Genomic DNA, 23,968 nt, shown 5'->3' with positions numbered 1-23,968 from the left:
CAGTCTATAAAACAATGTAGGCTGGAGTCAACAGCAGAAGACACGTTTGTTTTTTTTTAAACCTAATTTAAACAAGTAGCTTATTATTCAAACTATCAAGTAAATCTAAGTAATAAAAAAAATATTTGCCTAAAATGTTCCAGTGTATTTTAATTGTCTCTGTTTAATTTTTTTCTTCTACAATCTGCCTCTCCCCTCATTGAGCTCAGATTCAATGGGTCCTCGTAGTCATGTACTATTTAGTTGACTTTGGTTACAAATGTCTTCTGTTTTCTTATTATTTATGTGCTTAGTACTTTATTTTAGCTCTCTTTATTAGTAAAAATTTGTACTTTTTTTGCACATTTCCATAACAATGTAATGTGACCGGCGATACAATACTGTGTATTTGCAAAATAAGCACACGATGAGAAATAATTCATGTCTATAGGAGAAGCAATGGAAACCAAGTGAGTCAACAAAACAAAGCAGGGTGGCAAAGAAGTTCAGAAGTAAGAGTCACATCCCACAACCACTTGGCTTACTGGTAGCCAGGTTTCAGTAGCTGGCTTGTTAATATCCTTTTAGAAACATGTATGGTTTAACTGATGTCTGATTAGCTTATATGCTAGGATTTTACCTTATTATTACTTTGTATTTATCTGCAGGGTCCTATCTGTCAGAGGCTTCAGATAATTAGAATCTGTAAATGTGCTTTCTACGTTCCACATACCATCAAGTATTACATTTGAGCAGGTTTCTGATTAAATAAAGCTGACTTTATTAGATGAATTGTTTATAATAACAATACAGATTCAAGTCCTATGGGTGTCCTTCATGATCTACACCATTGTCTGTATGAAGGACATTGCAATGGTAAATTTTTTTGTTAGAGAGCAAAGCAAAACAAAAGAAAAATATATTTAACTAACAGATGCCAAACTAAGTTAACACAAAATTAATTCCATTACAAGCCACAAATGATTGTGAGATTATTAATTACTACAGCCATTAAAGAGCAAGGTACCTTCTTCACTATGAAGCCGTGTGACTATGAAAAAGTCACATGAGAAAGTCTTTATTAAAGTGTAATTCAACAAAAAATATAAATGATATTATATCAAACCAGTTGCGGGCCACTACCAAAGATACACATTTATAATTTTCCTCTCTATATATTTGCTCTATATACTTCAGGTTAATCACAGTTGTTAATAATTGTTGTTTTTACAAGTGTATTCTTAAAATGTAGTTAATTGTCAACAGCTTCCCGTTGACAATTAAAGCACATCATGTGGGGAGAGAATGAACATCGCCTTTGAATTATAATTCTGAATTATTGTTTTTTTCACCTTAATGAAAAAAGATTTCTGAAAATTGATTTTTTGCTTGTGAGGTGAAAGATAGAGGATGAAAAATAGAATATGATGGGATCAATACATGTGTTTAATGTGCTGAGAAGCAATGTGTAGTACCTCCATTTAGGGCTTTGACCCTGAAAGAAACCCAGTACATGAGATAAATTGAATGGGAGAACACAAATGAGAAACACAGCAAGAGTTCCCAAAGCCATCCCAATAGCCTTCCTCTTTTGCATCCAGGATATCGTGGGACGGCTGTATAGAATCAAAATCAATCGCAGATAGCAATAAATGGAGATTACAAGAGGTACAAGGCACAGCACAAAGAAAAACTCCAAATGAAGTGGAAGGAGAACCTCCAGCTGCTTCTCTGTGAAATTCTCATAGCATACAGAAGAATTTGAGTTTGACAAGGATGGGTGGTGCTGGACAATGAAAGTAATGCTGCAGTGTGCAGCTGAGATCAGCCAAGTAACAGCACTGATAATGATCGGGTACAATGTTTTTTGCAGTTGTTGATAGGTCATAGGATAGGCAACAGCTATGTAGCGAACCACACTGATTGCCATCAGCAGCAAGGAGCTGGTGTAGATCGTAGAGAAGAATATAAAGGAGTTTATGGAGCACAAGAAGCTGGGCAGAGTCCGCTTCATCCCTGATGCTGCCTCATGCATTTTAAGAGGAAGCGTGATTAAGAAGAGCAGGTCAGACACAGTCAGATTCAGTAGCAGGATGTCTGATGGAAGCCGACTTCTGTGGACTTTGATGCTAAAAGCACAGAGTGCCACTAGATTGGCAGGAAGGCCCATCACAAAGGAAATTATGTAAAATGAGAGAATAACCTCACTTCTCACCACTGACTCCATCTTGCTTCTGAAAGTAGTAAAATAGAATATGTCAAAATATAAAATATAACATTGTATAATATATTGCCAAAGGGATTTTTTTAGAGAACATTGTTCATACTGACTAAAATATTTTGCTTGGGCGTTATTCCTAAAAATTAAACAAATGTACTCATTGTATTCTATTCATCTTAATACATTTCCAGCTACAATTGGAAACCTGACTGACTTTGTATTTTTCTTTATGTTGACTGAGTTTAATAAAAGAAATTGAACAAGATTATCTAAAGGGGAGTTTTTAGTCTAAAACGCATATATTACGTTTTCATAACACAAAACTCAACACTTATTCATTTACAAGATAAAGACATGTACTCACCAAATGCAGCTGTTAATGTCAAGTTTCCCACACAGTTGTCTTTGAAAATTATAGAAATGTTATGACTTAGTTCTATGTTGAGTTGGAATGAAATCAACAGGAAGCAGCAATTCATAAAAGGATTTTATGATTCATAGCTTCGATCATCATCAACACACACTACGTGTTATAAAAAGCTGCGAGGGAACGAGCACGTAAGATAGCCACATAGGGGAGTCTGCTACAACCCCCCCACCCCCCACCCCCACCCCCGGTTTTTGTATTATGATGACATATCCTAAATAAAAAATATGCATCTTGGGGGGTTGCTACTTCATAGTAATATGCAACCAGTCCAAAAAATCTTACACAGTACAGTTTGATTGTTTGTCAGAGGATGTTATGGTCTCTTTGCTTTTTCTCATAGTAATACAGTAGCTTCATCTGGACTGTTCCTGTTTGGCTGTGACACCATCCCAGATATAAATATCAGAAAGGCTTCTGCCTCCAGCAACTTTGTTTATGGATGTTTTAGTTGTGCTTGCTTTTACTCTTATCCTGTGTCTTTTACTGTGACTGAATATGTTCTCTCTTTCATCGTCTGACATGGGAACTAGCTCAGAGCTTGTCTGCTTGGTTGTGTATTTCCCTGGACTGCCATCTGTGGAGGTACTTAACAGTTACAGTAACCTTTGTGTACCTGCTTTTTGTATGTCTGCTTGTCTCCTTGAACCCCAGCCAGCCTAGGCAGAGGGCAATGCACACTGAACCTCTTTCTGCTTTTTTCATGATGTTCTTCCTCTACACTGTCGCTACACACATGTTCGATTTGAGGGATGCTGTTGAGTCACTAAGTCGATGGTATCAGCAGGTTTTCCTTAGTGGAAAAAACTTTGAACTAATCTGACTATATGACCTTTTGGAATTGTCTATGTAATATGCTTTAAGATGATGTGTTATGACTTAGACATAGACTTACACGTATAGCAGTGATCAAAGTGTAAACAGTGGAGGAGAGACATAGCCACATAGCCACTAAAGGCATTGGATGTGGAAGGTTCAGAGCAGTGCAAAAATAAATCAATAAATATGGTGCAAAATGCAGCAGAAACATTGAGTTGAACTCTATTTTGAAGATTCACCATGTAGTGTAAGTATGATGTTATTTGGGTAATGTAGACTCTCCATTTGTGACTTGATTAGTTTTCAACAGTTCAACAAGACATGAGCAAGTGTGGCTACTACAGTCTGTCAGTTTTACAGAAATAACTCCATTTCACTTGCACCCCTGCAATGGCTCTGTGTTTTGATCTGAGAGTAAGAAGAAGAAGAAAAATCCTTGTTTGTGCATGCCCTCTGAGCGATTTACCACAACGGCTGACTGAAAATCAAACATGGTTGAATTTCTCCTGACCTTATGATTGCTGATCGGGAGGTGGTCGTGAGAGGCTGATCGCCCCTCGTTACCCCCCTGTATACTACACGGCGCAGGACACACAATCAGGCTGAAAGTCAACCTGATCAAAAAATTCTGGCACATCCTACTGTTCATAACCAATCTTCAGTGTACTATACCAACGCTCCTAGACACAATTTCTCAGTTTGGCAGATTTTCGGGTTATAGGATCAACTGGTCTAAGAGTGAATTGTTGCCAGTTAAGCTCAAAGACTCTTCGATCTTGGAAAGTATGCCATTTAAAATTGCTAAGGATAAGTTCACTTATCTTGGAATAGAGATTACAAGGGACTTTAATTTACTCAACGAAGCTAATTTCCCCCCTCTTGTGGTGAAGCTACAAAATAACATTTAATTTTGGAAATCTCTTCCTATTTCCCTGATGGGAAGAATCAATGCAATAAAAATGTTTTTTCTCCCTCAGATACTTTATCTGTTTCAAAATATCCCCATCTTTTTACCTAAGAAATTTTTTAAGAAACTCGATTCTATAATTGTTCCATTTTTGTGGGACTATAAAACGCACAGAATTAGCAAAGCTCACCTTTGCAAGGCTAAAGTGGAGGGTGGACTGGCCCTCCCAAATTTTTTATTTTACTATTACTCTTGTACGCTTCGCATCATTAGAATTTGGTTAGTCCGCAATTGTACACAATCCAACTGGATCACAATGGAAAAAGAAGACTGCAGCCCTCATGAAATTGGTGCTCTTGTTCTGTCACCCACAAACATAGACACATTGGCATACAAGAATAATTGCATCATCCACAGCACTATACGTATTTGGAAACAGATAAAATCCCAGTTGGGTATCGAATCTACATCTACCTTATTACCAATAGCAAAGAATCCCTCATTTGTCCCCTCCACTTTAGACTCAGGTTATACACAATGGAAAGATTTAGGTATCAGGACTATTGGTGACTTGCTGGTTGGTGGTAATTTTGCATCTTTCTCTCAACTTCAAGGCAAATTTGGTCTCCATAAACACAATCATTTTAGATACCTGCAGGTCAGGGCATATGTCAAAAAACACATGCGCACTCTAGAGAATATTACCTAACGAATTTGACGAACTCTTTAAGCTGGGTGGTGGAGAACGACATCTAATATCCCAGATTTATAATCTGTTACTATCCAGTTCCTTGCCGTCCATGCAGGGCCTTAGAACAGGCTGGGAGCAGGAATTAGGAATGGAGATAAGGGACGAACTCTGGAAGGCTGCACTAGAAAATATTCACAAATGTTCTTGATTTTGTATTGTCTTTATGTTTTTTGTTCATATAAAAAAGAGGACAGATGTGTATTGTTGATGTTTCAATTTTCATGTATGATTCCTCAATAAAAAACTGTTAACAACAAAAAATTCTGGCACGACTGGAAAGTTGGACTGAAAAGAGCAAAAAAATCACACAGTGTAAGCCAGGCTTTAACATAATTTATGGCCTCATTGTGATCGATTCCATGTCACTGGCCTGAACTCTTTTCCATATACCTCTGTCTGGGCCTCCCATTGCCTGTCCTGTTTGTTTCTTCATTGTTGTATTTCTGCTCTGCTTTTTTGGAACACCCTTTATCTGCTTAAACCTTCATTCTTAATTTTTTTTTTAAGAATTGATAAGTCCTGGTAGGTCTACTTGGACTAGGATTTTTGTTAGCTGTTATAATTTCAAAACTTTGTTTCTTATTTCAGTTTTATATTCACAATCACCTCCTGGTGAGCTCCATACGCTGGAAGAAGAGGAAGCCAGACAGTCTTTGCTCCTCCAGTGGAGCCCTTGGTCAGGAACATGTTCAACTTTCACCTCCGCAAGAGCTTCTCCCAGATTCCATGGAAAGCTGGAAACATGAGGTGTAAGTGGACCATATTCATTGCCTCCATTGTCGATGAGGCTGCCCGTAACTGTGGCCATAAGGTCTTCTATGCCTTTTGTAGCTGCAATCCCCATACCAGGTTGTGGGGTTGGGGATTGTGGAGAAAGACTATCACGTGGCCTCGAGGTCATTCTGGTAATCCATCTTCAGATGGGGAAGCAGTGCTTAGCTTACACTTTTCAATAGGAGTGGGGAGCTGCTGACCTTGAAAAAGGTATTTGGACATTAGACGTACACTCCGAGGATCTCCTCAATCTCGCTAAGATGCCCTACATCGTGGAAGGCAATGCTCAGGGATGTATCTTTTTATTACACAGGCAGAAGTCAACAAGGCAATAAAAAACTCCATGGTGGCAAGGCTTCAGGGGTGAATGAGATCTACCTCAAGTACCTTAGAGCTCTGGATGTTGTCCGGCTGTCGTGGCTGACATGCTCCTTTAACATCATGTGGAGGTTGGTGAACGGTGCCCCTGGATTGGCAGATTGGGGTGATCGTTCCCTTGCATTGGAAGGGGAACCGGAAGATGTGCTCCAACTATCGATGTATCTTTCTTCTCAGCCTTCCTGGGAAAGCCTATGCCAGGGTGCTGGAGAGGAGTGTCTGGTTGATTGTCAAACCTCAGCTTCAAGAGGAGCAGTGTGGTTTTTGTCCCGGCTGAGGAACATTGGGCCAGATCTACACTCTGCAAGGTACTTGATGTTTGCCAAACCAGTCTACCATGTCTCTTGTGGTGCCCGGTGGGGGAAGCTATAGGACCACTGAGCTGTTGGGTATTTACTATGCTCTATCACGCCTTCCTGTCACCTTCTGGGATGATGTTAGATCTGTAGATGCCTGTGGGGAAGTAATTTACTCTTTGAGGTGGCCAATGATCTTCTGGGTCCTGATGGCTCTAAGTGCTGCCATCTAATCCTTACTGTCTTACTAGGAAGAGTTTAAATTTGCATGACCACACTAACCACTGCCAATATCTAATATAGGTTTGCTTACCAGCACATTTACCTGCTAACAAACACTGTGCTTTTATGTTGCTATTGCTATGCGTTGCTAAGGTTTACAATACGCTGTTCAAGAATATTTATATTTCCAGCTTGTTTATTAGTAGTTTGGTTATCTTAAGCAGTTGCCCCCTGTAGATTTACCCCTACCTCTCAGACTATGTCACTCTGAGATGCCACAGCTCTATTTTGAACAAAACAAGGATGATCTTGGATGCCTGGAAACAGAAAATTCCTACTTTTCAAAGTAGACTGAAACGCTGTGTACCTGAAAGAAAAGGCTTTTACAAATGTAATACATATTACTTAGAATTAATGCAGCTCTGTAAAATTCAGAGAAAAGAATAACCTCTCAGTTGCAGTTGTTATTTCTTATTTATTTATAAATTTTGGTTGCCACAGAACATTTGACATTATGACTTATTATTCAGGAAACCGAATTTACATCAAACCAATAATAAAAAATAAAAAATTATGGTGGCAGTCAGAAGGCTACTCAGGTATATTGTTTATTCAGAGAAAAAAAAAACTTAGTTGCAGCTGTTGTTTTATATTTTCTATTGATAAATTTCAGTTGCTAAAAAACATTTGATTATTATGACTAATCATTCAGGAAACTGGTTTCACATCCAACCAATAATAAAAACAGAATTTTGTGATTTCAACATTTCATTTTGATTGTAAAATGAATAACTGAATTAATAAAATGAATAATGCTTGTTAACTACATATAAATTATACATATAAGTCGACAGATTGTATTAGTATGGAACAGATTACTGGCTTTATGACAGAGGAAAATAACTCTGTGCTGAATAATTAATGTTCAAGGTTTAAACTGACAGCTTCCAAGATTCTACAAATTATAGCAGTCTTGCTGTTTTCTTATGAAAAGGTGAATCATCCTTTATAGCTAAAACATAGTAAATGATAAAAAAAATAAATTATCTTAACACAGCAGACTAGGTGAATCAAGAAACTTAAAAGTTTTTCTAATAAAAGTTATATATCGTTATTAACTTCTGTGTTCACATTAGAAAACTGAATTCACTTTCAGTTTGAATTTAATCCCTGAATTTCCATCGTTACAACTTTGATAAAATTCTTTCTGAAAATAGATTTGCTGCTTGTGCAGTGGAAGATTGAAGAGGAAAAATAAAATATGATGGGATCAATACAGGTGTTTAATGTGCTGAGAAGCAAGGTGTAGTACCTCCATTTAGGGCTTTGACCCTGAAAGAAACCCACTACATGAGATAAATTGTATGGGAGAACACAAATGAGAAACACAGCAAGAGTTCCCGAAGCCATCCCTATAGCCTTCCTCTTCTGCATCCAGGAAATCATGGGACGGCTGAATAGAATCAAAATCAATCGCAGATAGCAGTAAATGGAGATTAGAAGAGGTACAAGGCACAGCAAAAAGAAAAACTCAAAACGACCTGGAAGGAGAACCTCCAGCTGCTTCTCTGTGAAATTCTCATAGCACACAGAAGAATTTGAGTTTGACAAGGATGGATGATGCTGGACAATGAATGTAATGCTGCAGTGTGCAGCTGAGATGAACCAAATCACTGCACTAATGGCGATTGGGTACAAAATGTTTTGCAGTCGTTGATAGGTTATAGGATAGGCAACAGCTATGTAGCGAACCACACTGATTGCCATCAGCAGCAAGGAGCTGGTGTAGATGGTGGAGAAGAATGTAAAGGAGGTTATGGAGCACAAGAAGCTGGGCAGAGTCCACTTCATCCCTGATGCAGCTTCATGCATTTTCAGAGGAAGTGAGAGTAAGAAGAGCAGGTCAGACACAGTCAGATTCAGTAGGAGGATTTCTGAAGGTCGTGGCTTGCAGTGGATCTTTACACTGAATGCATACAGAGCCACCAAATTGGCAGGGAATCCAATAAGAAAAGAAAGGATGTAAACGGTAAGAATAACTTCACTTCCGAGCACTGATGCCATTATTGACCTAAGAAAAGGAAAAATAAATATTAGTAAAAATACCTGTTCTATTTAAAGCCAATGATTTGCATGCAGAACAAACAGTCAGCTGCTAATCCATAAATGTAAAACATAATGAAACCTCTGAACTACTTTCAAAGTTTTATCCCCATGTGGTGTTGATCACTGAAAAGCCAGATTAAACCTCATCAGAATATAATCAGATACAAGACAGAAATCCAATGTTAAGTCATCAATATGTTTTTTCACTGTTATGACTCGATGCACCTTTAAGTACAATTGCAGAAAGTTATAGTCATCCTGACAACAGATCTTTGATAACAACATAAAATATTATTTGTAATAATATATAAATAAACAAAAGAACACTCACCCAAAGGTACATTAAATGTTAACACAATATTTCAGTTGTGTTTTCTTAGTCATTTCTAAGATAACCTGGCTAAAACAAGAATTAGCAGGACGTGCGAAGCAGTGGTAGTTACACTGAAGCCTCATATGACACACTATGAAACACATTAAAACCATATTGAGCACTGAGCAGTCCAGTCTAGTTAATATTAACTGAGATGCAAAACTTCAGTATATCATGGCTTTAATCTTTGGATCTTAAAGTAGAGTGTTGATCAGAGTGTAATGCAAAGGTGTTGACCGTGAAGAGGGATGGACAAATAGTGAGCCAGCCGATGGATCTCTTCAACCTCTTTAAGGCATGTTTATTAAAAACTTGCAACATCACTGTAGGGTCTCGCTTCTCTCACAGAGCACCATCACCAGAACAGGTTACAATAATAAAAAGCATGAAAGTCACAATGAAATGAGATACTGCCTATGCACACCAAAAACAACATCCAGGAACACAACAGCAGGTGGCAGTAGTGGAACAAATTTCTAAGTAAGAGATTATACAACAGCAAAGTTTGCCACACCCACTAGGTTTTTTACTCAGTTGGTTATTAAGGTCTATCTTTCCACCATGACAAAATGAAGTGTCTCCATATATTTATATGCCAAATCTTTTTTGATTTAATCTTTGTCATCAAATTTGCTAGAATTTGTTGAATTGGACAGTTTTATAGTATTATTTTTCCAGCATTCATAATATCTCTACAGTATCAAAAGCCAATGAGTATACTGTGGCCATTGATTGATCACCTAACTTGTTGAAAATTCCACTCTAATTTTGTGACTTTGTACAAAAATATCAGACAATAATAAGACCTAGTATTTCCAAGGACAAATCGGTTTTTTATACAAAAAATATGCATTAGAGTTTGTATTAGAATAGCTTTATATTTGTATATATTTTTGGAAATTGTTAAAAAATCCTACTTTACCTCCACTGTGCTGTATATATAAATTCTTATTAATTCTGTGAAACAATGAACTTGGTAAGTGCACGTTGACATTTGTCTACCTTTGACTGGGACATTCTATTTCTGCCTGCCTCGGCGAAAACAAAGGGCAGTGATCGGGAGCTGCCAGCCTCTGAGCCAACCAGGCTACCTGTATCGTCACGGTCATCTAAATCTAATGGAGAAGGCATCCGTTTAATAAAAAAGCATTACTGTACAATTATTGTAATTTTGGGAAATAAGGACATCTCCTCCTGATTTAAACAAACCTTTCTCTCGCTCCCTGAATTGCGGAGCAACTTTGTAGCATGCTTCGTTACATCCATTGCAATAGCTAGAATCATGTAAGAATTCCAGCTACCATTAGCTCTAATTAAACATGCTAGCACCCAAGGGCTGGATTAACGAGAAAGCCACACTCCCTTAATAACCCCAAAGAGAGGTAGGAACTCGATTTACTAGGAACCACATTAAGCACAGCCAGTGATATAAAACTAGCTACTTACCACCAGAGTTGCCTTCCATGCTGGTCGTAACTTTAGCTTCTGTCTGGAAGGCATCAATAAAACGGCAGTCGATAAAATTAATGCCATGTTCTGTGCGCAGGTGTTTCTGCATGTTGATTATATTTCCTCCACCCGATATAATAACCACTTTGCCATGATTTGCAAAGTGCCTGTTGCCAAACATTTGATTGCTTTACCCGATGGGACACCATTTTTGTTGTTTTGCTATTCTAGACTTACGCCTGGTCACGTCGTACTTGCTTACTGAATGCCGTGTGCGTAACTTGTATAAAAAATAAGAAGAAGAATTGCAATGGGCTCTTGCCGCGCTTCGCTGCTCGGGCGTTGCTAACGCCGTTACCTTGTTTTAGTAACGAGTAATCAAACTAATTACTTTGACTGTAACTATAACGCAGTTACCATTGCAGACACCCCGTTACTGCGCGTTACTCAGGTCGCACAATGAACCTTTTTTCATGATAGGACTCGTGCGCAGCTGCGTGAAGCTGACACCCCACCCACGTCAAAAAACTCTGCAAATAGACTGAATGGTTAGTGCAACGTTAGTGAAGATTTGTGCAGAAAAAAATATTGTTTGTGCTACTTTTGTTTAAGAGATATTAAAGATTATTTTTTAGGTCATCCAGAGGTACGCGCGTTGTCATGAGAGAGGGGAGGATGAGAATGGCTGATGTATAGTGAGATTCCGTCTGTCAGTTGGGTAGGTGGGTGTTTCTGCTGGCAGGTGTTAACGTCCAGCACACACAGAGAGATGGAGAGTGAGGATGACTCCAGCAGCAAAACAGCGTTTTCCTGATGGAAATACCGGTGTTACGTCGAGCTGCGTTTCCCCATCACATATGGTTTCCTCTGCATCTCCGCACAGCGCAGGCGGCACGAGTCACCGCGCAAGCGACAGGAAACGCGCATGCCCGCTAAAGGCGCGCAACAGTCGCCCTGTGCTCGCGCCACAGGAGAACTATGGAGAGCGTGAACGATCAAATGATAGCCTCTATGGAGAAAGGGAGAAATCTGGATGGATGGATGGATGGATGGATGGATGGATGGACGGACGGACGGACGGACGGACGGACGGACGGACGGACGGACGGATGGATGGATACTCTGCCTTCTCAACCTACTGGATTTTTTATTTTAAACATTATTTGATGGCCTTTGTGGCAGGGATGGAGATCCATATTTTATGTCACACACAGAGTATACATCTAGATAGATAGATGGATAGATAAATGTTGCAGTATCTATATCAACCCAAACACACAGGATATCAGAATTAGACATCCCCAGTTATTAATTTGATATACTCACCAGATCTGAATGCCCTGTTAAAAAACTTCACATCGCGTTCCCCCCTGATGTCATTTACGTTGAGTTGCAATAAATGCAAAACTCTCTGCAGGTTCTTGTCTTTGTCGTCCGCTCTATTCAGCTGGCTTTGGAAACACACGGCGAGAAGGTGGGGGCTGGGTGGCGAGGGTTACGGGGGCGAGAAACGCAAAAGTAACGCAATAGTTACTTTTACTAGTAACTAGTTACTTTTATTGTGGAGTATCTCAGTTAGTAACTCAGTTACTTTTTGGGAGAAGTAACTAGTAACTATAACTAATTACTTTTTCAAAGTAACGTGCCCAACACTGCTCAGGGCACAGTGCACTGCTCTGACCACTAAGCCAATACTCCCCAAAAAACATGACGTAAGTCATGCTTCCCACAGTGGCTCTGGTGCTGCCTGAAATCGATAAGAGATTTGTTAAGCGAGCTGCCAAATGGTGCCATGGAATTGGAACACACAGAACCGATTCTGACCAGGAACCGGTTTTCGATTCCCCTCGCTATAGGCGTGGCCGGAAGCCATTCGATGAGACGGATAACCACTAATAACTGTCTAGTAACTGTCTAGTGCTGATCTTTCTGATCTTTGGGGCCTGTTCACTTCCTGTTTGGATTAATTGAGTGTTGCAGCTGTTGCAGCTGTCCAGAGGATCTCCATCTGAAGTTATTTTTTCTGTGATATCTCTGTATCTAAGTAACTCTAACTGACCACAACTACTTTAAAACACAGCACCTTCTGCTGCACTTTTCTACTGAGCACTTGTCAGTTTCACACGGTTTTATTTCTGATAGCAAGGAGTAGCTAGAATAGGCTAGCGCTAGCTTAGCATTGCTATGGCTTCTCTCACTCCCTCCCTTGACTCTTTTCCAACTCTTCCTTCTTCATCTCCTCTCTCCTGCTCTCTGTGTCAGATGTTCAGTTATTCCTCTGCCTCCTTTAGTGATAATGGGATGTGTAATAAGTAGTGTTGTGCCGATGCCATTTTTTGACCCCGATACCTATACCCGATACCTGGCTGTGCAGTATCGGCCAATACCGATACCATAATAATGTAAAATAATTGCCATCATGGCTTTGTCAAGCTGCTGCCTACCTTTCTGAAGCAGGAAAAAATCTAATACAAAGTGAATCCAGTAGAACTTTTTATTGCCTACCTGTAATGGGTGACAATAGTTGAAGAAACTTTTGGCTCAAAATGGTATTGGTGCCCTATTTGTTGGTACTCGCCGATACCGATACCACCATTTTAGGGCAGTATCGGGACCCCGTCCGATACTGGAATCGGTATCGGTGCAACACTAGTAATAAGTGCAGTATTTTTGTAGCTTTGGAGGCGAGGGTGTCAGAGTTAGAATCCAGGCTTCAGGCTGTTGAACATCCAGAAGTTAAAGTAGGCCCCCCACGTGGCTGTCCTCCAAAAGTGCCTGAGCAGCCAGGCGATTGGGTAACTGTACGCAGAAAGCGTAGTCGTGGATCTCTGCCCACTGGTCACCACGAACCCGTTCACGTTTCTAACCGGTTTTCCCCACTCAGTGACACACCCACTGAGAAGCCCAATCTCGTGATTGGCAGCTCCATAGTCAGAAACGTGGCATTAGAGACCCCAGGGACCATAGTCAAATGTTTGACATCAAATCCTACCTGAAACTGCTGGCTAAGGATAAGGTTATATACAATAAGATTGTTATTCACGCTGGTGGTAATGACACCCGGTTACACCGATCGGAGGTCACTAAAATTAGTGTTGCTTCGGTGTGTAATTTTGCCAAAAAAATGTCGGACTCCGTAATTTTCTCTGGTCCCCTCCCTGATCTGACCAGTGATGACATGTTTCCCGCATGTTGTTATTCAACCGCTGGTTGTCTAGGTGGTGTCCTGAAAACAACGGGCACTACATTAATAATTGGCAATCCTTTTGGGGAAAGCCTGGTCTGATTCGGAGAGACGGCATCCATCCCACTTTGGATGGTGCAGCTCTTCTTTCTAGGAATCTGGCCACATTTATTAGTCCTCAAAAACCCTGACCACCCAGGGTGCAGACCAGGAAGCAGAGTTGTAGTTTAACACACATCTCTGCAGCTTCTCTACTGTTACCCACTCTTTACTCCATCCAGACAGTGTCTTGCCCACGACCAAAATCTAATAAATTAGCAAAGATTCCCAAAGGAGTAAATCATGATAATCTAATTAAAAGCAAAATAACTCCAATAGGGGAAAAAGTTAAAACAATTAAATGTGGTCTGTTTAACATAAGATCTCTTTCCTCTAAAAGTCTGCTAGTTAATGACTTGATTTGTGATAATCACATTGACTTGTGCTGCCTTACAGAAACCTGGCTGCAGCAAGAGGATTATGTGAGCATAAATGAGGCAACTCCTTCAAGCTATTTAAATTTTCACATACCCAGAGGTTCTGGGCGAGGAGGAGGAGTAGCAACAATCTTCCAGTGTTACTTACTGATTACTTCCAAAATAGTTAATACCTACAACTCTTTTGAACATTTAACCCTTAATTTCCCTGATCCAAATTTCAAGGCAAGAAAACCTCTTCTTTTTGTAACTTTGTATCGTCCACCAGGTCCTTACTCTGAATTTTTAGACGAGTTTTCAGAGTTCCTTTCTGATTTGGTACTAAAAACTGACAGGGTCATCATAGTGGGAGATTTAAACATCCATGCTGACATTGAAGGCGATAGCTTAAGAGCAGCCTTTAATGCTATCTTAGACACTATTGGCTTTGTTCAAAATGTGAATAGTCCCACGCATTCTCATCTTCATACTTTGGATCTTGTGCTGACATACGGCATAGAATGTGAAGAAATAACAGTATTTCCTCACAACCCTGTCCTCTCTGACCATTTTCTAATAACCTTCAAGATTACTTTAACAGAGTTCTCCTCCCTCAAAAGAAGATTCAATTTTAGTAGATCTTTGTCAGATAGTGCAGTTATACATTTTAAAGAATCTGCTTCACTTTCTCTCTCCTCTGTGTTGCTGAGCAGTGCTGCAGAGTGCAAAGGCATAGCTTAATCCCCTTCACAGGTTGATGATTTTGTTGATGGGGTTGCTAGTTCTCTGCGTACTGCCTTAGACAACACAGCTCCTTTGAAAATGAAAACCGTTAAAAATAGAAAGCTTGCTCCTTGGTTTAATGCAGAGCTGCGCACTTTGAAGCAAAATGCTAGGAAACTGGAGAGAAAATATCGCTCTGCCGATCATCCAGAGACACCTGAACCTGTCCTCCCAGCCTCATGCACCGTTGGAGTAGTCAACTGGGAAATAACGGACCTAATCAACTCAGCCCTAGCCACCGAACCAGATCCAGGTACCGGTCCGTCAAACCGCACATATGTTCCTTCTTCTGTCAGGTCCCGTCTGATCCAGTGGATGCACGCCGCAAAATTCTCCGCCCATCCAGGAGTGAGTAGGACTGTCGCTCTAATCTCCAGGCGCTTCTGGTGGCCCACGCTCCATTGTGATGTTAGAGAGTATGTGTTGGCCTGTCCCACATGTGCTCGCAACAAGGCTTCGCATCAACCTCCTTTTGGTCTCCTTCAACCTCTACCTGTTCCCTCGCGTCCATGGTCCCATATAGCCATTGATTTCGTCACCGGTCTCCCTGTCTCCCGAAGTATGTCCACCATACTAACCATTGTCGACCGTTTCTCTAAGTCTTGCCATCTAGTTCCCCTGAGAAAACTTCCCACGGCCTTCCAGACAGCCCAGCTTCTTATCAAACATGTGTTCCGGCTTCATGGCATCCCCCAGGAGATTCTATCGGACAGAGGTCCCCAATTCATATCCCAGGTATGGAAGGCCTTTTGTTCTGCGCTCGGCTGCAAACCATCTCTCACCTCAGGTTACCATCCCCAAACGAATGGCCAGACCGAGCGTATGAACCAGCATCTGGAATCCACTCTCCGCTGTCTAACGTCCAATAACCCGGTGGATTGGAGCCTATACCTTCCCTGGATAGAGTATGCCCACAACTCTCTCCGTTCTGCTTCCACTGGACAGTCGCCCTTCCAGGTCAGTCTTGGATATCAACCACCTCTTTTCCCCGCAGATGAGAGAGAGATATCGGTGCTGTCCGTTAATCATCACATCCGTCGCTGTCGAAGGATTTGGAGGGAGACCATTGCCACACTCAATCAGTCAGCTGAATCAACCAAGCGTTTCGCTGACGCCAAGAGACGCCCCGCCCCTGAGTATTCTGTGGGCCAGGAAGTGTGGCTTTCCACTCGAGACTCGAAAACTTTCCCCGAGATTCATAGGCCCATTCAAAATCTCCCGTGTCATCAACCCGTCAGCTGTCCGTCTCCAACTTCCTCCTTCCCTCCGAATCCATCCGACCTTCCATGTCTCCCAGATCAAGCCTGTTTCCTCGAGCCCCTCAGTTAACTTACCATTGGACAAATGGCCAGCACTTTGCCCGTTGGTCATGTAACTCTGCCTCATCACATCTTTGTTATTTGTCACTGCTGTCACTACCCAAAAGCGGGCCGCTCTCACAACAAATCCCTTGATGCTTTGCAAGGTGAGCTCTCGCAAAGCATTCTGGGATATAACTGCTTATCTAGTGACCATGAATGATTGTCTTTACCCGATTCGTAATGGAAGCACAATCCGTATTATCATCTCATTTGCCCATGAGCAACGAGATATACATCCGGGTTTCCATAAATAATGTAATTATGGTACTAAAATGACTTATTTCTATGCTTAACTCACATAAGAATGCTAATACACACATTTTTAAAAAAAATGTTTTATTACTTTTCAGAGACAATTTTGATACTTTTGACATTTTCTACATTAAACCGCTTGTCTGAGGTCACCATCCAATATGCTCAGAGTAGTCAGGCGAAATATGATTAAACCATGTTTATGTGCAATGTAGTAGTTTCTTTGCTGGTCCTTAAGGTGTCTGAATAGGGTGTGTAACATTGGTTGGGCTGAAAATTGCCTATTTGCTGTTCTATGAGCCCTAATGCAAGCCTGGTTAAAAGCACCAGAATGAAACGACAGGTTTTCTTCATTTTATGGTATACTCATGAACATTTAGATGAGCTGTGTTCTGCTGAGCAAAGACGCATCATAGCAACATGCACTAGCTCACTGAAACATCAAATTGTTGATATGGTAGTGTGACCAGACGTTACCAGACACCCCCTCCTTCCAGTGGAAAATTTCAAAATCGGGCAAGATTTTGGTCAACTACAGTGCAGCAGAAACGAGCCCTGAGGTCCAGGGCTGGTCCCCCCCCCCCAAAAAAAATAAAGTGTCATTCTTTTTAGAAACCCAAATCTGGCCACCATAGATATGCTAGCATTGCTGTCAACAGCTTAGAAACAAAATAATACTTACAGCTTGCGGTTGTGATGGCCTTACGGTCGTAACAGCCCCTCGTTTCAGTTAAAGAAGTTTAGCAAATCCTGCTTTGAACTGTCCAACATTTTGAAAGCTGTCATTGGTAAAATGCTTAGAGCAAATGAACAGCTGAGCATCAAACTTTGCAGGGATCTTCTGATACCCAAAAATAATCCATGCCTTTCGAGTCTTCGGATCGTTGGGAAGACTGTGAGAATTTTCCCCTTTCTCCATGCAGCCTCGAACACTGCATTTATGCCTGTGGCCCTGTCTCATTTTCAATAGAGAAGCTACCTGCTTTGTAATTCTTGTAGAAGTAAACCCAACGGTAGGCTAAACACTTAACCTGGTGTCTTACATCTACCTCTATTCTTACTCTTGGGCCAGTGAACCAGTGGGTTGGTCTGTATGTCAATTTCGAGGTGTAACAAAAGTACAGGCCAGAAACAAATAAGGCAACATCCCCAAATTGACTTCAATTTGGGGCTTCGTTTGGATTCGCTGTTTTATGGTGGAAGTTTAGAATTGTGAGATTTGCAGAGAAAGGAGGTGTTGATGGGGTTTGAACTTCTCTGTACGTCCATTTCACCCACTGAACTATCTTTATTCATCTATGACAATGTAAACACGGTTTTGCATTCTGTGACCCTTTTAAAACTGAGCTTGTACACATGTCTAGAGGCTGTTTCCTGCACTCCACGCCTGCCGACAGGGGGTGACAAACGGGTTGATTTTCCCAGGTCCAGGACAGAGGGGGCACAAAATTGACACTCATTCAACATTAAAAATACAGGCTGAAGGAATTTTCAGAAAATACTATATATATATATATATATATCTATATATATATATATATATATATATATATAGAGAGAGAGAGAGATATATATCTATATATATATATACATATGTTTTCTTAAATACGGGGCCATTAGAACTTCCCCCACCCCGACATAAAATGTTTTGACCAGGAAAATGGCAGGCTGCAACTTGAGCAAAAGGAGGACAGCTTATCAGTTCTCCCGTTGCAGCTTTGCTCCCCGAAGCTGCTCCTCAAACACTTGGGGGGAGCTTATGTTTGAGGAGGAGAGAGAGAGCCATCCCTACCAATAACTGACAGTGCAGGTGAAGGGGCTTGCTGCCCGACTGGAGAGTCTGAGCATAGTGGCTCAAAGAAGGATGAGCCACTATGATGAGACACCTTTAATTTCATATATCCTGTGTTGTGGCCAACAAAAAAGTCTGATTCTGATCAAATGATCAAGTTTTATAATACACTGCACACTATTTACTCTCCCTGTGATTTTTTTTTAACATGATGGTTGGCATATATAATTCACCACTGGCCAATATTCAGAACACACAGTGCATGCTCAAAGAACAGACACTGTCTGTGAAGCAGACAAATTTGAACTCCCTTGTTATTTTTTCAGCTACTTTAAAAAATGATACTTGAACCAAGCGTTCCTCAAATAGACTGTTTATTAAATATACAACCAGAGAGGATTTGGTTGAGGTTTGTGGACCCAAATGCAGAGGCAGGGAGGAAGAGGTGAGCTTCTTGATGATTTAATGATGAGTAAACAAACAAGTGAACAAGGAGGCGTCAGGCTGACCCGCCGGAGAGGGAGTGGAGGCGTCAGGCTGACCCGCCTGAGAGGAGGTTGTTGGGTTTTAATCCAGAGAAATGTGAGTTTAAAAGATTAAAAGGAAATAATCAACACAGAGACAGGGTCTGCAGAGCGGAGATAAGCTGCTGGCTCGGAAAACCAGCACCTTCTCACACAGATCCCTTCATGGCAAAGCCTTTTATTAAGAGTTTACAACATCATAAGGCGGGCCTAAAACAGAAGACCCAGTAATGATTATCTGGGAGGATGCAGGTAATAAGATAGTGTGAATTGACTAACTGGCTGGATGGAAGTCACACAACCGTGTGATTCTGCCTCATGACCTACAGGAGGTCATAAAAGTTTATGACCCTTCTGGTTGAAACACAGGATAGTTATCACTCTAACAGAGGTGGAGGCGTCAGGCTGACCCGCCGGAGAGGCCTTCTTTCCCCGGCGGCAGTTCCGATGCCTGGAGGAAGTAGATGGGAGGGGAGGACCAACAGCTGGAGATGGTGGAGGAGCCAGGTGGGAGGTTATTGACTGCTTGGGAACGTCATAGAGTGATGGTTTGGGTGGTGAAGGTTTATTGAATAACTGAGCGAAGGTGTCCTGTACGTTCAACTCAACTTGGGCAATATATCCTGCTTGAAGGAAGAAGGTCCGAAGCTCTGGATATTTCTGGAGTCCACTGAGTACTATTTCTGCTTTTCACACCAGCTCCCAAAGTGGAGAGATTGTGGAAAGAATGTCTATTGTTTGTCTTACTAGTCTGAGAAAATCACTTGCCTGTACCTGTGGTGGCTCTGCTGGGTCCATGTTGGCTGGTTACTTCGTCTAACTTCCTCCAACTCCGTCTCTCCGAGCCTTCCTCCTCATGATAGTATCCCCCCTGATGTCTTCATAGTTTCTCGTTTGTTTTGACTTTGTTTTCATGTTTGATTTTTGTATTTTGGATTCCTGGTTTCCGGTTGATTTGGACTTTGTTTTCATGTTTGGATTTTTGGATTTCCTGCCTCTGTGATCAGTTAATGTTTCATTAATCATCTCTGCCTCCCTGCCTCTGCATTTGGGTCAAGAAACCACAACCAAATCCTGACAGGAAAAACTTTGGATCACTGTTACAATATTTTCCAGTGGTTCCTATCATGCTGAGCTGCTTTGGGTCATTCTGATCATGTGATGGTCTAACCTGGCCAGCCAGACTGAGTTACACATTGCTTTTTATGGCCCTTTTAAAACTGAGTTTGTACACATGTCTAGGGGCTGCTTCCTGCACTCCACGCCTGTCGACAAGTGGTGAAAAATGGGTCAATTGTCCCAGGTCCAGGACAGAGGGGGCACAAAATTGACACTCATTCAACATTAGAAATGCAGGCTGAAGTAATTTTCAGAAAATACTATTGATATATTTTTATTTATATTTATATATATATATATATATATATATATATATATATATATATATATATATATATATATATATATATATATATATATATATATATATATATATATATATATATAAATACACAAGGTTTAACTCTGATAAGTCATTGTGATTTCAAACAGACTGGACCCATTACAGCAAAGGAAGCTAGCCCATAATGACACAGCGCTTTTCTGTGAAGATTGCTGTTCCAATGAAACAACATTTTATCAATGCCTTTTATTATGTCATGAAAGAGCTGTTTATATAATAAACAACTGGCTGCTTTTAGAGCCTTTTCCATCTGTTTTTGCATTACATCCATGGCTATCTGATCCAAACACTCTGAGTCTGTTCGTCCTACTTTGAGACCACATTGGGGTCGCCCCTCTATCACCTTCAGGATGATGTCTAGATGTGCAGATGCCTGTGGAGAAGTCATTCCCTCTTTGGGGTGGCCAATGATCTTCTGGGGCCTGAGGGCCCTCAGAGCTGCCCTCTAATCCTTACTGTCTTACTGGGCAGAGTTTACATTTGCATGACCACACTAACCACTGCCAATATTTAATATAGGTTTGTTTAACAGCAGATTTACCTGTTAACAAATATTGTGCTTTTATGTTGCTATTGCTATGCTTTGATAGGGTTTACAATACGTTGTGCAAGAATTTTTATATTTCCAGCTTGTTTATTAGTAGTTTGTTGATCCTAAGCAGTTGCGCCCCTGTAGATTTGCCCCTGCCTATCAGACCATGCCACCCTGAGATGCCAGAGCCTCTATTTTGACCAAAACAAGGAAGACCTTGGATCCCTGGAAACAAAAAATCCCTACTTTTAAAAGTAGACTAAACCGCTGTGATATTAATCACTTTGGCGTGATCTGACCATAACCACCTGCTCTCAAAGCTGAAGTAGCAACCACAGCAAGAAAGAGCAAAGGCTTTTATCAATGTAATACATATTACTTGGAATTAATGCAGCTCTGAAAAATTATGGTGGCAGTCAGTAGGCTACTCAGGTATGTTGTTTATTCAGAGAAAAAAAAACCTCAGTTGCAGTTTTTGTTATATTATTTATAAATTTCAGTTGCAAAAAAACATTTGAATATTATGACTAATCATTCAGGAAACTGGTTTAACATCCAACCAATAATAAAAACACAATTTTATGGTTTCAATGTTTTATTTAGATATTTAAATGAATAATTTAATAAATAAAATGAATAATGCTTGTTAACTACATATGAATTATACATATAAGTCAACAGATTGTATTAGTATGGAACATATTACTGGCTTTTTAACAGAGGAAAATAAGTCAGTGCTAAATAATTAATGTTCAAGATTGAAGCTAACAGCTTCCAATATCCTAAGATTTAGTGTACACTTGTAGTTTTCCTATGAAAAGGTCAATCATGGTTTAGAGTTATTACATAGTGAATGACGAACAAGAGAAATTATCTTAATGCAGCAGAATTTGGGTAAATCAAAAAACTTAAGTGTTTTTCTAATAAATTGTTATATTTTTTTATTAACTTCTGTGTTCACCATTAGAAATTGAATTCATTTTCAGTTTGAATTTGTTCCTTGAACTTCAATTGTTACATCTTTGACAAAATTCTTTCTGAAAATAGATTTGCTGCTTGTGCAGTGGAAGATCGAAGAGGAAAAATAAAATATGATGGGATCAATACAGGTGTTTAATGTGCTGAGAAGCAAGGCGTAGTACCTCCATTCAGGGCTTTGACCCTGAACGAAACCCACTACATGAGATGATTTGAATGGGAGAACACAAATGAGAAAAACAGCAAGAGTTCCCAAAGCCATCCCAATAGCCTTCCTCTTCTGCATCCAGGAAATCATGGGACGGCTGAATAGAATCAAAATCAATCGCAGATAGCAGTAAATGGTGATTAGAAGAGGTACAAGGCACAGCACAACGAAAAACTCCAAACGAACTGGAAGGAGAACCTCCAGCTGCTTCTCTGTGAAATTCTCATAGCACACAAAAGAATTTGGGTTTGACAAGGATGGATGATGCTGGAAAATGAATGTAATGCTGCAGTGTGCAGCTGAGATGACCCAAATAGCTGCACTAATGGCGATTGGGTACAAAATGTTTTGCAGTCGTTTATAGGTTATAGGATAGGCAACAGCTATGTAGCGAACCACACTGATTGCCATCAGCAGCAAGGAGCTGGTGTAAATTGTAGTGAAGAAGGTAAAGCACATGATGGAGCACAAGAAGTTGGGCAGAGTCCACTTCATCCCTGATGCAGCTTCATGCATTTTAAGAGGAAGTGTGATTAAGAAGAGCAGGTCAGACACAGTCAGATTCAGTAGGAGGATGTCTGAAGGTCGTGGCTTGCAGTGGATCTTTACACTGAATGCATACAGAGCCACCAAATTGGCAGGGAATCCAATAACAAAAGAAAGGATGTAAACGGAAAGAATAACTTCACTTCTCAGCATTGATGCCATCATTGACCTAAGAAAAGGAAAAATAAATATAAGTAAAAATGCCTGTTCTATTTAAAGCGAATGCTTTGCATGCAAAACAAACAGTCAGCTGCTAATCCCTAAATGTAAAAAGTAATGAAACCTCTGAACTTCTTTCAAAGTTTTATCCCCATGTGGTGTTGATCACTGAAAAGCCAGATTAAACCTCATCAGAATATAATCAGATACAAGACAGAAATCCAATGTTAAGTCATCAATATGTTTTTTCACTGTTATGACTCGATGCACCTTTAAGTACAATTGCAGAAAGCTCTAGTTATCCTGACAACAGATCTTTGATAACAACATAAAATATTATTTGTAATAATATATAAATAAACAAAAGAACACTCACCCAAAGGTACATTAAATGTTAACACAATATTTCAGTTGTGTTTTCTTAGTCATTTCTGAGATAACCTGGCTAAAACAAGAATCAGCAGGACGTGCACAGCAGTGGTAGTTACACTGAAGCCTCATATGACACACTATGAAACACATTAAAACCATATTGAGCACTGAGCAGTCCAGTCTAGTTAATATTAACTGAGATGCAAAACTTCAGTATATCATGGCTTTAATCTTTGGATCTTAAAGTAGAGTGTTGATCAGAGTGTAATGCAAAGGTGTTGACCGTGAAGAGGGATGGACAAATAGTGAGCCAGCCGATGGATCTCTTCAACCTCTTTAAGGCATGTTTATAAAAAACTTGCAACATCACTGTAGGGTCTCGCTTCTCTCACAGAGCACCATCACCAGAACAAGTTACAATAATACAAAGCATGAAAGTCACAATGCAATGAGATACTACCTATGCACACCAATAACAACATCCAGGAACACAACAGCAGGTGGCAGTAGTGGAACACATTTCTAAGTAAGAGATTATACAACAGCAAAGTTTGCCACCCCCACTAGCTCTTTACTACGACGGAGTATTAGGGCCACACATGAAGAGAAAAAATATTTTTGCCATGACGAGATTAAACTCGACATGTCGACTTTAAAG

The 23,968-nt window shown here is 40.3% G+C and overlaps 3 protein-coding genes across 3 annotated transcripts; all 3 read right to left on the bottom strand.

The window, feature by feature from the left end:
• Positions 1-1,177: 1,177 nt before the first annotated feature.
• LOC119777419 (free fatty acid receptor 2-like) lies at positions 1,178-2,650 on the bottom strand. Its single transcript, XM_038276289.1, has 2 exons — positions 2,565-2,650; positions 1,178-2,213 (listed from the first exon to the last, which is right to left on the bottom strand). The coding sequence occupies exon 2, from the start codon at positions 2,204-2,206 to the stop codon at positions 1,328-1,330; it is 879 nt and encodes a 292-aa protein (XP_038132217.1). The 5' UTR covers positions 2,207-2,213; positions 2,565-2,650; the 3' UTR covers positions 1,178-1,327.
• A 5,276-nt stretch (positions 2,651-7,926) lies between these two features.
• LOC119777424 (free fatty acid receptor 2-like) lies at positions 7,927-8,838 on the bottom strand. Its single transcript, XM_038276293.1, has one exon. The coding sequence runs from the start codon at positions 8,836-8,838 to the stop codon at positions 7,927-7,929; it is 912 nt and encodes a 303-aa protein (XP_038132221.1).
• Positions 8,839-22,029: 13,191 nt separating this feature from the next.
• Positions 22,030-22,941, bottom strand: LOC119777420 (free fatty acid receptor 3-like). The gene has a single exon (XM_038276290.1). The coding sequence runs from the start codon at positions 22,939-22,941 to the stop codon at positions 22,030-22,032; it is 912 nt and encodes a 303-aa protein (XP_038132218.1).
• Between the last annotated feature and the right edge of the window lie 1,027 nt (positions 22,942-23,968).

Source organism: Cyprinodon tularosa, unplaced genomic scaffold (assembly GCF_016077235.1).
Source record: "Cyprinodon tularosa strain WSP-4 unplaced genomic scaffold, ASM1607723v1 ctg124, whole genome shotgun sequence".
Taxonomy (NCBI): domain Eukaryota; kingdom Metazoa; phylum Chordata; class Actinopteri; order Cyprinodontiformes; family Cyprinodontidae; genus Cyprinodon; species Cyprinodon tularosa.
The sequence above is the reverse complement of the archived record's forward strand: the minus strand, read 5'-3'. Positions and strand labels throughout refer to the sequence as shown.